Below are 15,825 nucleotides of genomic sequence, written 5' to 3'. Positions count from 1 at the left end.
TGTGTGTGTGTGTGTGTGTGTGTGTGTGTGTGTGTGTGTAGGGGGGGTAGCAGTACAGTTTTGGCAATGCCTGGCCACACCTGTATTTCCCAGCTTGACAATGTGGACTTTGACAATGTGGACAAAAAGAACAATACAGGCATCTAAGTTCTTTCAGCAATGCATGGTTGAGTCTTACCTATTGGAACCCAAATTCATTCATTAGCATACTGTCTGTTGTGAGTGGGAATTTTCCTTTTTCTAATTCCAAATTATTCCCCAAATTTATCACAGGTCTTCATTTAGTAGAGGTGATTGTTTATCAATTAGGAGAAGATAAACAGTTGCAATTGAATATCCTGCTTAATAATGCTTTTGCTTCCCATTCTCCAGGGAGGTAGGCAGGGCTGCCATGAATACAAGAGAAGCAGTCACTTTGAGTATCAGGTTCCAGAAGGGGCACCAGTTTACTTCTTCTAATCTCCATATTTGTACGCCCTTACATCTGGTGATGATATGATATGATACGATTTTTGGATATTTTTTGCTTCATATGCAAAACTCTCAGAAGCTATTGGTGGAAAGCTAACAATGATAGTAGGTTTCCGTTGGAATGGAGAGCACTGGATGCTTGGGGGAGTGTATCAGGCCAAAGACCCATTTAGTCCAGCATCCTGTTACCCACAGTATCCCACCAGCTGCTTCTAAGAAACAGGAGAAAAAGGCATACTTATCTCCCTCATGGCTTCCCTGCAACTGGTTCTCAAAGGTGTACTGCCACTAAACAAGCTTCAAAATGGGATTGCACAAATTCATGAAGAACAGGTCTATCAGTGGCTACTAATCATGACTGCTATGCACTATCTCTGTACATAGCCATCATGATTAGTTGCCACTGATAGACCTGTCCTCCATGAATTTGTGCAATCCCATTTTAAAGCCATCCAAACTAGTAGCCATCACCAGATCCTGTGGGGTAATATTTATGCACAGATTGAGCACATAGTAAGAAAGTACACAAACTGGCAAAGTATAGATTCACAATATCATGAGTCTGAAAGACCCTCAGTCGTGAACTTCCTTTTAAACAGGAAACCCTTATTTTTCATCTTCCATCTGGGAAAATGGGCAAATTCTAGCTTCTTGGCACACCTAGATCATAATCCTAGGCTTGTCTACTCAAAAGCAAGTCCTATTGTCTTCAGTGGGGCTCACTCTCAGGAAACTGTGCATAGGTGTGCAGCCTTAAACTTGCCTGGCTTTGCATGAGTTCAGGCTATTCCTATTCCTGAGTGATAATCCTTCAGTGAACAGATTTTTGCCATTGAATTAGGGAAGCTTTGCATATGTGTTTAGGATGCAACAGGTGCCAACTTTTCCCTATTGTACAGAATAAGTATATGTATGAAGCCAATTATATGCTCCTGCAGATCATCATGCTTCTGCATATGACATCAGTGAAAAAGGAGACATATGTTGTTCAATGGCTGGAGCCAAAACTGTATTTATCATGGGAAAAGTAATAATTTTTTCTAATAGCAGTCATGACCCCAGAGCATTAAAATTAATATTAAAAACACTTGCCACAAGAAATTATGGTATGGTCAAATAATGATTCCTTCTTTTACAATAAAAAAGTTTAAAACTTTTTAATAATATTTAATGAGGGTTTAAAACCATATGAACAGACTCACAGTGCACAGAGTCAGCTCAGTGAGGTTCAGTCTTGAGATAGTTATGTGAAGAAAGAATGGGAACTTGTGACAAAAAACTCCCTGAAAGTTATGGCTTTTGTGATGGGGCTACATAGATTCACAGTATTATCTTGTCTGTTTTGAAGGCCGTTTAGTGGTGCGGTAATAGTATTACTAGGGGGAAATGATTTGAGAATCATGACGACAGTTATCGCTAACCATCTTAATGCACATAGCAATTCTCCATGGTAAGGACTTGGCAACATTCCAGTTTAGTACACAATAGTGGCAAGAGCAGGAACGTGAAATGACTTATCCAATATATCATAGGAAGTTTATGCTAGAGCGGGAAACTGAATGAATTATTTCTCTTGGGTTCTGAAGATGTTTGAAATTGTTAACAAATCTGATTGATTAGCAGATGAAGTGTTCCAAAACATGAATAATACTTGGAAACTCAGCGTGGAAGAAACAAAGTTAATGGTGGAGTTGCTCTGTGCTGTCTTCACCTTCCTTTTTTCCCTTCACACAGACAGAGTGCTCTTGTTTCCTTTTTTTTGGCAGTGCATTCTATGGAAACTGAAATGAGGCTAAAATTCAAGAAGGGCAATATCTTAATATCTAGATGTTAATTCTAAAATTCATTTGAGTTAAGAGCCAAACTAGACATTATGTCTATCACATGATGGGGGCCTGGACACTTCATTTTTCAAAATTCAAATAGTACCTGCACTGGGCCCCAGCTTCACAGCAGGGGGAGGAGGCTTCAAACTTTGCCCCCTCGGTCCCAATCCAGTTTGGCCACCCAAGGTTGCTATTTGACTTGGGGGAAAAAAATATCTCATTAGTGTTTCTGGCACATGCCAGAAACTCTGCTCTGTTGCTGGCACTCTCCCTGAATCTAATCCTGTCTCTTGTGATGTCCTCAGCGACATCAAATTGCTATCAAATGTAGGGGGCTTGTGGAGGGAAGAACATGTGACAATGCACAATCTAATTAAGAGTACAATCCTCCTAAGATCACACTGGGCCAGCATTAAGGGGCTTACGGTCTGAGAGCGTCACAAACATGCTGTATGGCAAGTCCATGCCCCCTTCTGAGTCAGGGAGGCTGGTACAAGGATGTGCACTGGCCTCCTGTGCTGCAGCAAGTTGTGGCGGAGTTCACTCTGCCAGTGGGGGATGGTTTGGGGAGGGCAGGGGGAGGGAGTTTCGGGGGTGTTATGGGAAGGTGGGCACTGGGAGGAGCAGCAGGTCGGCTGGGTCTGGGAGGGGTTGTGACCGGCCTCCAGCGCTTAGGCCTAATCCTAACCCCACTCCCAAGCAGCCTGGCCTAACTCCAGGATGCTCAGATCTATATCAGAAATTTAGCTGGTTCCAAACTGAGTAGCCCCATTACGGTGGCTGAGGCAGTGCTCAGAGTAAGTGGAAAAATCTCTTGCCCCAAGTTGCATCACAGTCATCTCCAACCCTGCATTGGATACAGCACAGGCCAGCTGGACTGCCTTTTCTAGTGCAGGTTAGGATAGGGTTTCCCATAGACGTAGGACAATGGATTCAATTCTGCTGTTCTATCAACCTCTTGCTAAAATCCACTTGTTAAAATCCAAAATCTTAATGAAGATGAAGATATTCTACACTAGTTAATCACATCAAAGGTAACATCAGCATCCAAGAAGGATGAGTCTTTATTATCCCCATCTATTATCAGAGGAAATGAGAAGAAGAAACACCCTAGTTGAAAAAAGAGAAAAACAGAATGAAGGTTCAAAAGGAGGTGGTTTTTATCTGTATCAGTATCAGTTGGCAAATACTGCAAAGTTCTGGCATCCAAATTCTGGGTCCAAAATGTGGAACACAGTAAGGCAGATAGGAAGGACTATTTGTACAGTCTTCTGTATCTCATTATCTTCATGAGTTTTATCAATGAGTAACCAATTCAGTAAAAGTTGCTTACTTTTTGTTCAATTTACAATATTCACAAAATGTTAGAACTGCAGCAATTTGAATTTAAAGCACAATATAACTAGAATCATCAGTCTAATTTTGGAATAGAAATTTCCATTGCTACTCAGCAGTTAAGTAGCAGATGTATCTCAGAGCTTGCCAATTTTTCCCAATTTAATGAATAATCTGTCGTGAGCCTATACTACTCTTCTACAGAGTGGAAAGGGCCATATCTAATGAATTACCCAACAAGAAAGCAAAATATCTGGAACATAGCAGGAATAATCCAGTCAATTATTGGTTTATAATTTAATGGTCAACCCAGAAATTTAGAGGAAAGAGTCCTGATGAATGCAAGTGGGGGTTGGGGAAAATTTTTTACTATAAGAATATTGTTTCATCTCTTTGTCTTTGGCCCTGTGTTCATGTTTTTAAGTTAAATAGCAGCAATGGGGACACACACACATCCTTGCCCATGTGACATGGACCTAATGAAAATTGTGTCTCCAAAATTGCTTTTAGCCCCAACAGAAAAGCATTCATTGATGCCAACATTTGAGTATACAGGTGGGATCTCAGTATCCACTGATTTGACCTGCCACTGATACTAAGGTCTACCTTCCTTGTAACAAGGAAAAAAAGCACCAAAATCCAATTTCCAGTCTTCACGCTGTTAAATAAATATGATTTAATTCCATTAGATTCCATTATTCTCCCTATGTAGTGGCTGAATGTGGTATAGTGTTGATACCAGTGCATTCTGGGATGACAATAGAGGAGCAAGAAACCTAGTAGTGGGTCTTTAAAGCTATTTTTCCTCTGATTTGGTATCCATTGATTTTTTTTTTATCCACTAGGGGTTCCGGAACTGACCTGTATTAATGAAAACCTTGATTCAGGACCAACTAGTCTTTCAATGTTAGGGTTCCTGTGTCTTTAATTAGTTGCACAAATGGGAGAATTTTGGCAGATGTAGAATTCCAGTCTCTGCAGCACAGTGACTTAGTGAGCTGCACCTGCCAACATTCTCTCATCTACATGCGTTAAAAGTACAGACATACTAATGTTAAAATGTTAGCCGTCCTTGCTTTAATTAAGATATGGTTCATATTCAAAAAATGGTTTTATAGTTCTTTAAGCAGAGAAAGACCCAGCTGTCTCATATCCTCTTGACTAGTAATGTCAATCCCCCCTGTTTTGCTGTATTATTAAATTCAGAAATAGAAACACCCTCCATGAAATCCGTATTAGGGCCCATAGAGCAAATATATGCTGGTCATCCAAAGGACAAAGTTAACTGTTCTAAAATAATGTTGTACATCAAGGACAAATTTAAGCATTTCCAGTAGAGTAAATATTTCTGTTGGTTTTACTCTCAGCCATAAAACCAACACCATTAATAGCAGGGACAAGTAATGCTTGTCTCTGTTCTTAATTGTAACTCAGAGATGGATGATATCGGCAAGAATGGTATCTGCCTTAAAATGGTGTTTTTAAGAAAATGTGTTGTATTTTTTATGGTGGATTTCAGTGTCTTTGAACGTTAGAAGTGCAGAAAGCAGTGTTATATGTTTTTATTCCAAATTTTCATTATAATTATAAATTATAATTGCTTTAAAAGTGTACAGGCATGCCCTGGTATCCGCAGGGTTCCAGTTTCATTGGATGACCCCTTGTTCTAGTGTTATGTTCAAGTGTTCTAGTGTTACGGGAAAGGGAGAAAAACATCTCTCCCTCTCTCCCTCCCCATACCATGCATAATGTTATAATCATGTGCCCCCTCCCACTTAATTGCTGTTTTTCCAAGCTAAAAAAACCCCAAGTATTATAGTCCTTTCTCATAAAGAAGGTGCTGTAGACTTCTGATTATTTTGGTTGCCCTCTTTTGCATCTTTTCTGCAACAACCAGAATTGTGCAGAAGTAATTCAAAATATTACCATTATAATATTATTATAATAAATATTATAATCTCTTTCTTAATGACCTTTGACACAGAATTTGCCTTTTTCACATTTGCTGCACACTGGGTTGATGTTTCGAGGTAGCTCTCCACCACAACCAAGATCTCTTTCCTTGTTCGACACAGACCACTCAGATCCCACCAGTGTACATGTGAAGTTGCCATTTTTTAGTTCCATTGTGCATTACTTTATTCTTATTTGCCATTTTGGTTACCCATTCACCCAGTCTGAGAAGATCCTTTGTGAGTAGTTGTCAATCTGTTTTTTCCACTCTGAATTTGGTTTCTACGTTTGGTTTCATCTGCAGACTTGACTGCCTCACTCTTTAGCCTTTGGTCCAGATCCTTTATAAACAAATTTAAAATTTGTTTTTGATCCCAATACAGATTCCTACTTCCCTCTACTGTGAAAATTGCCCACTTTTTCCTATTCTTTCTTTCTGTTCTCTAACCAGGTACCAATCCATAAAAGGATCTGTCCTCTTATCCCATAACTGTAATCAAGAGCTTAGTGAGCGGCTTTGTCAAAGGCTGTTTGAAAGTTCAAAGATAGTGTCAGCTAGATTGCCTGTGTCCACATGCCTGTTGAAATTCTCAAAGAACAGAAGGTTAGTGAGGAAAGAGCTTTGCACAAACCATGCTGATTCTCCTTTAGCAAGGCTTGTTCTTCTACAAGTTTAATAATAATCTTTAATTATACATTCTACAAGTTTACCCAGAACAAATGTTAAGCTGGCTGGCCTTTAATTTCCCACATCCCACCTGGATCCCTTTTTAAAATATTGGTGTTATATTGCCTGCCTTCCAGTCCTCTGGCACTGAGAGTAATTTAAAGGAGAAGTTACATATTTTGGTTAGAAGATTAGCAATTTCCTATCAGAGTTCCTTAAGAATTCTTGGAGAATTCTGGACCTAGCAGGGGTGGATCCAGTGTTTGTGTTTGGGGGGGGGCATGAGCACTACCTCCAGAGCCCAGGTCAACCAGGTGGGTAGACCTGGGCTCCAGGTTGAACTTAATGTCCTTCATGGCTGAGGTTCACTGGGCGGGTATACCTGGGCTCCTGCCTGGACTTTGAGCCCAGATCTACTGGCTGGGTAGACCTGGCTCTGGGTTGAACTTAACATCCCCTGTGGCTGAGGTTCACTGAGCAAGTAGACCTGGGCTCCCAGCTGGACTTGGAACCCAGATCTACCTACTGGGTAGATCTGGACTCCCATTCTGCCTCTTCCAGGTGGGTAGAGCTGAGCTTCTGGCTGTGCTTGGACTGTTTCCTGTCTTGGTAGGTTCACTTCCCGTCTGGTGTCAGTTTGGGAGGGGCACGCACCCATGGCCCCCCTGGAACCTAGTGATTTGTCAGTTTTTAATTTGCCAATACACTCTGAAACCTCATTCTTTATCACTTCTGTCTGATTCAATTCTTCGGACTCTCCCCTTGAGAAGGTCAGCTCAGGCACAGATACCTGCCCTATGTCTTCTGAGGTGAAGACAAATGCAAAGAATCAATTGAGTTTCTCAGCAGTCTCCATATTCCCTGTTAGCTTCCCTTTTACTCCCTCATCATGCAACAGTTTAACTGCTTCCCTGGCAGATTTCCTGCTTTTGATATATTTAAAGATATTTTTATTGTTTGCCTTGTTATTTTTAGCCATGCAATCCTCATATTCTTTTATTGTTATTGTTATTATTTTGCCTCCCTTATATTTCTTTCCCCCGAGTTTGTGTTTCTTTTTGTAACTCCTCATTTGGGCAAGACTTCCATTTTCTGAAGGAAGACTTCTTGCTCTTTTTAGCTTCTTGACTCCACTTGTAAGTCATGTGACCAGGTAGTGCCTTTCTTTCTTAGCATTATATATTCTAGTTCAGCAGTTACCAAACTGTGACTACTGTCCTTCAAAAGAGTGGTCCCTGTTTGGACTGGAGCTTACCATTCCACCTCTGTGCTACATTCATTCCCAGTAGAAGTGGGCACCAGGATGCTCTGGGCAGTTGGGTTTGTTACCTGGAGTCCCAGAAGGCTGTGCAACAGGACATCAAGGCAGACATGACTACCCACAGCATCCTAGTGCCCAGATCTAAAGGGAATGAATTCAGTGTGGAGGTGCAACACCAGGCTCTGCTCACAGAACTGAGGGCTTTCCCCAAACCCTGGATATGGCCCTTTTGACCAAGGATTGGTCCTCTTTTTAGCAGGGGGAGAGTAACTGGCCCACCTCACCCCAGCACTGTCTGTTCTAGTGGCTGTCTGCTGGTATTAATTTGCATCTTTTTAGATTGTGAGCCCTTTTGGGACAGGGAGCCATTTAGTTATTTGATTTTTCTCTGTAAACCGCTTTGTGAACTTTTAGTTGAAAAGCGGTATATAAATACTGTTGATTGATTGATTGATTGATTGGAAGGCTCTGTTCTTGTTGAGCTTGTGTTATTGTGGTTGCAAATAACACAGGCCAACACACGTTTTGCTTCCTTAAACGTTAAACCAATTCCTAGGTATATTTGGGGTGCCGATTCCAAAAATGGCATCCATTTTGCCCTATCTTGTCTAGTTTTGGAGACACGGCATAGCCTCTTTAGTGAATGGTTCAAGCAGCTTCCTCATGAGGAAGCCTACACCATGGCTTCCTCATGAGGAAGCTGCTTGAACCCTTCACTAATGAGGCTATACTATATCTCTTAAACTAGATGTGGTAGAGCAAAGCGGATGCCATTATTTGGAATCAGCACCTCAAATTCATATCAAACCACCATAAAATTTGGGGAAAACTTTTCTGACTCTCAGTTCTGTAGGCCTGTGTAATACAAACACACCCTGTGTTCTTTGTATCATTGCTGCACCTATGGCACAGTAGCTTCAGCATAGCTGTCACTGTTCTTTTCTCCCTCTCCTACCTGTTTGCCTAATACATACAGATGTGTTTTTTATTCCTACCCATTTTGGCCATATCCCTCCCATGTCTTCACCCTGTTTTGGGGATCATATCAACTGTACTGCACCAACTTCAAAGTTACATTGGCATAGCATTGAGCCAGTGTCCATGGTGCCCAGGGTAATAGCATGTCCCTACTTTGCAACTAAACTAAACTTTGCAACTTGACTAAAATTTGCAACTTGTCCCTCAAAACAGCCACAGTGCCAGAGGACTGGAGGATAGCAAATGTCACGCCGATCTTTAAAAAGGGAAAGAGGGGGGACCCGGGAAACTATAGGCTGGTCAGCCTAACATCTATACCGGGTAAGATGGTGGAATGCTTCATCAAAGATAGAATCTCAAAACACTTAGACGAACAGGCCTTGCTGAGGGAGAATCAGTATGGCTTATGTAAGGGTAAGTCTTGCCTCACAAACCTTTTAGAATTCTTTGAAAAGGTCAACAGGCATGTGGATGTGGGAGAACCCGTGGATATTATATATCTGGACTTTCAGAAGGCGTTCGACACGGTCCCTCACCAAAGGCTACTGAAAAAACTCCACAGTCAGGGAATTAGAGGACAGGTCCTCTCATGGATTGAGAACTGGTTGAAGACCAGGAAACAGAGAGTGGGTGTCAATGGGCAATTTTCACAATGGTGAAAAGCTGTGTGCCCCAAGCATCTGTCCTGGGACCGGTGCTCTTCAACCTCTTCATAAATGACCTGGAGACAGGGTTGAGCAGTGAGGTGGCTAAGTTTGCAGACAATGCCAAACTTTTCCGAGTGGTGAAGACCAGAAGTGATTATGAGGAGCTCCAGAAGGATCTCTCCAAACTGGCAGAATGGGCAGCAAAATGGCAGATGTGCTTCAATGACAGTAAGTGTAAAGTCATGCAGATTGGGGCAAAAAATCAAAACTTTAGATATAGGCTGATGGGTTCTGAGCTGTCTGTGACAGATCAGGAGAGAGATCTTGGGGTGGTGGTGGACAAGTTGATGAAAGTGTCGACCTAATGTGCGGTGGCAGTAAAGAAGGCCAATTCTATGCTTGGGATAATTAGAAAAGGTATTGAGAACAAAACAGCTAATATTATAATGCTGTTGTACAAATCTATGGTAAGGCCACACCGGAAGTGTTGTGTCCAGTTCTGGTCGCCACATCTCAAAAAGGATATAGTGGAAATGGAAAAGGTGCAAAAGAGGGCAACTAAGATGATTGCTGGGCTGGGGCACCTTCCTTATGAGGAAAGGCAATGGCATTTGGGCCTCTTGCCTAGAAAAGAGATGCCTGAGGGGGGACATGATTGAGACATACAAAATTATGCATGGGAAGGATAAAGTGGATAGAGAGATGCTCTTTACACTCCCACATAACACCAGAATAAGGGATATCCACTAAAATTGAGTGTTGGGAGAGTTAGGACAGACAAAAGAAAATATTTCTTTACTCAGCATGTGGTTGGTCTGTGGAACTCCTTGCCACAGGATGTGGTGACGTCATCTGGCCTGGATGCCTTTAAAAGGGGATTGGACAAGTTTCTGGAGGAAAAATGCATTACATGTTACAAGGCATAATGTGTGTGTGCAACCTCCTGATTTTAGAAATGGGCTATGTCAGAATGCCAGATGCAAGGGAGGCACCAGGATGCAGGTCTCATGTTCTCAGGTGTGCTCCCTGGGGCAATTGGTGGGGCAGCTGTGAGATACAGGAAGCTGGACTAGATGGGCCTATGCCCTGATCCAGTGGGGCTGTTCTTATGTTCTTATGCAAATATTTCCACAATTATTCTGTAGAGAAGTCTGATTCCCTCTAAGTTTTCTAGTTTGTTGGACTCTATCCATGCTTGGATATACAGAGTTACACCATCCCCAACACATCACTCTCTGTCCTTCCTGTGTTTGTATCCTGGAATAACCATATCCCACTGATTCTTGCCATTCTAACTACAGTAGTTTCCATTATGCTGACTATCAGCACAATCCTGTGCATGTCTACTGAGAATTAAGTCCCATAAAATTCAATGGAACTTACTTCTAGGAAAGTGTGGATTGGATTGCAGCCTTCATCAGTGTTTTCCTTGCAACAGAGCACTCCAACTCACCTATTCTAACTTGAAGGCTTCTGGCACTTGCAAATAAACTCCTTTTTTTGTGGCATTTTCCAAATGCTGTCAGTTTGTGCTTTTCCCCAACAGCCTTTTACTCTCTCAGACCAGCTATTTACTCATTTTCAAATTGTACACTTTGTCCTTCAGGGTGGTAGAGCATTTACACTCTCATCCCTTAAGGATATTCTGGCCTGAACTGGATGTTACTCAGCTCCTGTTGACTTTCCCTCAGGAGTCAGTTTAAAAGCTGCTCTGCAACCTTTTTGGTGTTAAACTCCAGCAGTTTGGTTCACAGAACAAGTAAAGCCTATCCCTTTGGCACAGACTCAAACTTGTCCAGAAATGATCTCCCATCCCTAACAAATCCAGAACCCCTTCTGACACTACCATATTACTCACTCTTTGAGATCCCCCAGCTCTGCCTCAGCTGGCCCTGTTACATATGATGCACTGTTGTTATCCAGTAAGTCTCTCAGACTCACAACCAAATTCTAAGCCATGTCTACAATACAGTGGTGTACCTGATTAAATATAACCACATTAAATATAACCATATCATATTATGGAGAGAGGTCAGTCATGGACACGGTTTTGTAATAAAAACTAAGTACATGCTGATTTAAATTAAAAACTAATCTCCCAAGTTATGTTAGTTGAGTCTGTGATGCTCATTCACTGAGGAAGCTATGTGTCAAGGAAGAAATAAGAGAAAAGCAAAGGAGCTTTCCAGTCTGATACGTTCTGAAACTTTGCTTTCTTTTACTCCCTATCTAGCTCAACCAGTGATTGAAAATGGACAAGTTGAATGTCCACAAGGGTACAAGAGATTGAATCTGAGCCATTGCCAAGGTAAGCCTAAAACCCTTTCACTCAGCTGTGTATAACTGCAAAGGATATGGCCATACTTGCAAATTGTGGAATATTTTGTTACATTAGTGTGCATTTTAATGGATATCTCATACCCTTGAATCTTCCTATCACTAGTTATCACCAGTGTCAGTGCACGAAAAATGCCCTTTTCAGTCCATCATTAAACATACCTCTGCCCTACAAGACATACAGCTTCCTCCAACTTGTAATGTATAATGATATACTTCTTTGCCTCTGATCTGGTTGTAATTAATAATTTAATTGCAGGGTGTGTTCTGGATCTAATGTTTTTCTCACATGTGTTTTGAACGAAGTTTATGTTTTCTATAGCCTAAAGCAAACTTAGCTATAGGAATTTTATTTTTGTGTGTGTAGGAAGTTGCTGAGAGGAGGGTCTGAAAGTAAAAGTGAACAGATGTGGACAATCATTATTTGTTTACTTTTCAGTTCATATTCTGCTACGTATCTTTAAAAGCCTCAGGGCAACTAACAACAATTAAACGTTATAAAATTCACTAACAAAATAAAATGAATAAAATTAAAAACAAATATAAGAACATACAAAGAGCTTTGCCAAGGGCATATCTAGTTCAGCTTCCTGTATCTCACAGTGGCCTACCAGATGCCTGTGGGAGCTTGCAAAACAAAAAGATACCTGTATCCTGTTGCTAGTCCCTTGCATCTGGCATTCAGAGATAGGCTATAAAACTCAGGGGTTGCATATAATCATCATAACTTCAGACTGTATATGTGCAGATATGGTTATAATATATGCACAGTTTTCTGAGAGAGAAGATAATGGGACTTCTGAGTGTTACCTGTATTTTCTTCTGTACTAGTTCAAATGCACCAGAAGGGGCTCACATTCTACTTTGAGAACTGCAGAATTCTGATTCTGTTCTTTGTACTTATTTTGCACTCCCAGAATCAGAGGTGTAACTAGGGTGGAGTGTACACACACACACACACACACACACACACACACACACACACACACACACACACACGTATATATATATATATATATATGTGTATGTATGTGTGTGTGTATAAAATAAAAAATGTATGAAATATATATGATAAACATATATGTGTTTATTATAAACACATATGTTTATATTATAAACATATATGTGTGCTTGATTAAATATTGAGACCAGTTCATCCATCCCTGAAAGCCATGCTATATCCTCACTTGCCCCTTTTTTGCAGGTAGTCTAGTACTTTTCAATTGTGCATACTGTGTTTATACTCAGATCTTTCTGGCAACCATGGAATGGGTACCTGGCAGACCCTGGCCTGCCCATAATGTAAATCTGAAGGTCTTGCCTAGCACTGAGAGCCACTTGGTTGGGAGAATATTGGAATGAGACCACCCAGGTTGCCTGGGATCCTCCCCTAAAGGAAAAAAAAAACCCCAAAAGGAGAGTAAATAAGATGGTTAAACCTCATTTTTCAAGGCCTTCAGCTCCTATTACCAAACTGAAAAGGAGCCAATATATGAATGGTTAACTGTGGGGTTTTTTTTTCTTTTCCCATATTTTTGTGGCATGCATTGAGGAGTTTAAGATGCCAGGCCTCTTTAGGAGTTGTATGGTTTCATTTCTGTGCCATGGGGAATATTTATACTTAGTGGGCTTAATTTGAGCCAGGAACTAGTTCTGAATACCATGTGTGAGGACTTCCAACCCTGAAACATATTTAAAAAAAAGAAAAAAGAATATGGGAATGCCCTTGAGCACATGCAGAGTACATTTTTCTTGCACTGAACAACCGCAACTAGAACAACCACCACTGTCCACACACATCTAATATTAGCAGGCAAACTTCAAGCTGTAAGCTGAAAATGCTCACAGCTGTAATGTGATAATTCTAATCGAAAATGAGTAGAAAAAAACTGAAAAGTTGTCTTTCACAGGGATAACTTTTGTAAACTTCAGTAATGAAATGGTGAGATTGCAAGTTCTCAACGATATGTAAATCAAGGTTATATACTGTTGCAGTTACAGTTTATTTCCCTTAATTCAGATCATAAAATATGCTCTAATACATCTAAGGGTTGTTTAAAATGTATTCAGGAAAAAGGATTTGAATGACAAAAGAAGTTGAGTGATCTGTTCAGTCAGTTGTTTGGAATACTTTTCTGATATTAGAATCCTGTCTACCCAGTCCAATAACAACTATCACTTTGCATGTTTGGTATTTCTCATTCCATCTGGCCATCATGGAAATAACTCTCCCCCAAACCTTGTGGAATGTTAGGCTCTCTTGGAAACCCACCACAGATGTGAAAGGCTGTTCTCTTTTGTCTGCTGAAACCATTCCATTTATCACAGTTGGACATTGAACAAAATATTTGGCCCTTTTCAATGGGTGACTCTACTGAGCGGTGGAGCCAGAAGCAGCTACTCCCTCTTCCTTCTTGGTGTACCCTTGACAATAGCTCTTCACAGACACCTGCCACTTTTGAAAGATTCACAATGATTAACAAACACCCCCTGACCCTTTACAATCTGGGGGGCAGGGTTTGGACAGAAACAAAGGCTATAGGGATCATTGTTTCCATTGTCTTGATGGCATTGCAAATGGAAGGCACTTACTATATGTCATGTGGTGAGTTGATAAGAAGCTATTTAGCATCTTTGGATAGCTTCCTACTGTCTGGAACCTTCTCTCCCATCTGTTCTACTACTACATTATCATCCAAATCATTTCCATGACTGTAGGAAGTTTCAGTCCCCCTGCCTGGTTTTTGATAGTGGATCATGTACAGACAGTGCCCCCACCTGCTCGTGCAAAGGAATGACTAATCACCATTTGTGACAAGGTATTTTCACACATGTGGCTTAAATTGTCTTTGAGCTCCTGTTGTTTATGTTAATTTCTGATCATATCATAGTTGTTCAGGCAGTGCAAAGTCATGCCAATGAGCATTCTGGCCAGTGTATGTTTTATATTCATGTTTCAAACCATAAGCAAAGGCCCCTTTAAGCTTTCCCATAAGCAGCTCTTGTTTCAATCTTTGTTGCCACACAGATATATAACCTACATGGGCCAGAATTCTCATTCACAAATGCCTGCTTTCTTTTTTGCATAATCAGATATTAATATGAGTGGGAAAAGGCTAAAAGGCAATTTTAGCCTCATATTATAATGTCCTTAAAAATCCTGAGAAACACATGCCCTTGATATGGAACACTCTCAATAATTATGACAGTACTAACTGTTCTTGTCAGTTAGCTCCACACTGAAAATCCCTGTCAAGTTCCTGACAACTGGGCAGAGGAACAGGAGTGATTTTGGTAGAAATGCAGACATTGTGTTTAGCAACAAATGCAATTGTGTTTTTGCCACACTGTCCTCTAAGGTAACTGACAGAATGGGATTCAAGAAATTGTACTCGGTAGAAAAGGTGCCTTGGTGATCAGAAAGGGAAACACACCACAAGGAGTACATAAGAATGCTCAAAGGCATAAGGCAACATGGCACAAAGGATGCCAAACCAGAGAGAAAAGTAGTGTGATCTGCTCATAGTCTATCAGTTAACCAGCAGTATTACAAGACAAGTAAATGCATGTCTACACAAAAGTACCACTGAATTCAGTTGGGCTTACTCCCAGAAAAGTGTGTATTGGATTGCAGCCTTACAGCCCAATCCACTGATCATGCTGTGCCATCAGAATTCATGTTATGGTGGCATAGAATGATTTATAGTGACACACTATTCTGTGCAGCTGGGCTGCAGCTGCAAGGGTTGAAAGTAAGCGTGGAACATTTTGTAAAGAAATATGGTGAGGAGACACACGGGCCAGGAGTCTGGCTGTGGAGAATTAGAAAGTCTTAATTGGGGGGGGGGATCTAAAGCAAATTCACATTATTGTATGCACCTGCTTCTCACTTCTCCCAATGTTCCATCTTAATCCTTGACTGAGGCTATTCAAGTTCTGCAGGACAACAATTACCAGAGGAATTAGTGACCGATGTCTGGAAAATGTACAATTAAGGAAGCACACACTTTCATTAATACTCTGGAAAGAGCTGTGGCTGTCCACTTGTTTCTGTAGTGCTTTGCGGATCAGGTTTTCTTAATATGTATATAATTTGTTATAATTATACATGGCATGGATTTTCAGTGTAGAGCTATGTGACAAGTACAGTTCTATTGCTTTAAGAAAAAAAATGAATTCTGTTGTAAAGGCTCACTGTCCAATAACCAAATAAAAGGATATGGGTTGGAAGATAAAGCTTATACACAAATGTGCTTACCTTGAACAATGGACTTCCTATGGATTCATAGTAATCCTTTTCAGGAAGATGTGCAAATGTTTAAAGTCAAGACTGGATGCAATTGATTCTTC

At 40.8% G+C, this 15,825-nt stretch overlaps 1 protein-coding gene across 4 annotated transcripts in view; it reads left to right on the top strand.

The window, feature by feature from the left end:
- The window catches only part of LTBP2 (latent transforming growth factor beta binding protein 2), a 157,807-nt gene that overhangs the window by 84,147 nt on the left and 57,835 nt on the right, over positions 1-15,825 (top strand). For all 4 annotated transcript variants that reach the window (XM_066627033.1, XM_066627013.1, XM_066627023.1 and 1 more), the window contains one exon: positions 11,372-11,446. In XM_066627033.1, the coding sequence (XP_066483130.1) occupies positions 11,372-11,446 (75 nt within the window). The remainder of the gene's footprint in view (positions 1-11,371; positions 11,447-15,825) is intronic.

This window comes from Tiliqua scincoides, chromosome 1 (genome assembly GCF_035046505.1).
Source record: "Tiliqua scincoides isolate rTilSci1 chromosome 1, rTilSci1.hap2, whole genome shotgun sequence".
Lineage (NCBI taxonomy): Eukaryota > Metazoa > Chordata > Lepidosauria > Squamata > Scincidae > Tiliqua > Tiliqua scincoides.
This window is presented reverse-complemented; position numbering and strand designations above follow the sequence as displayed.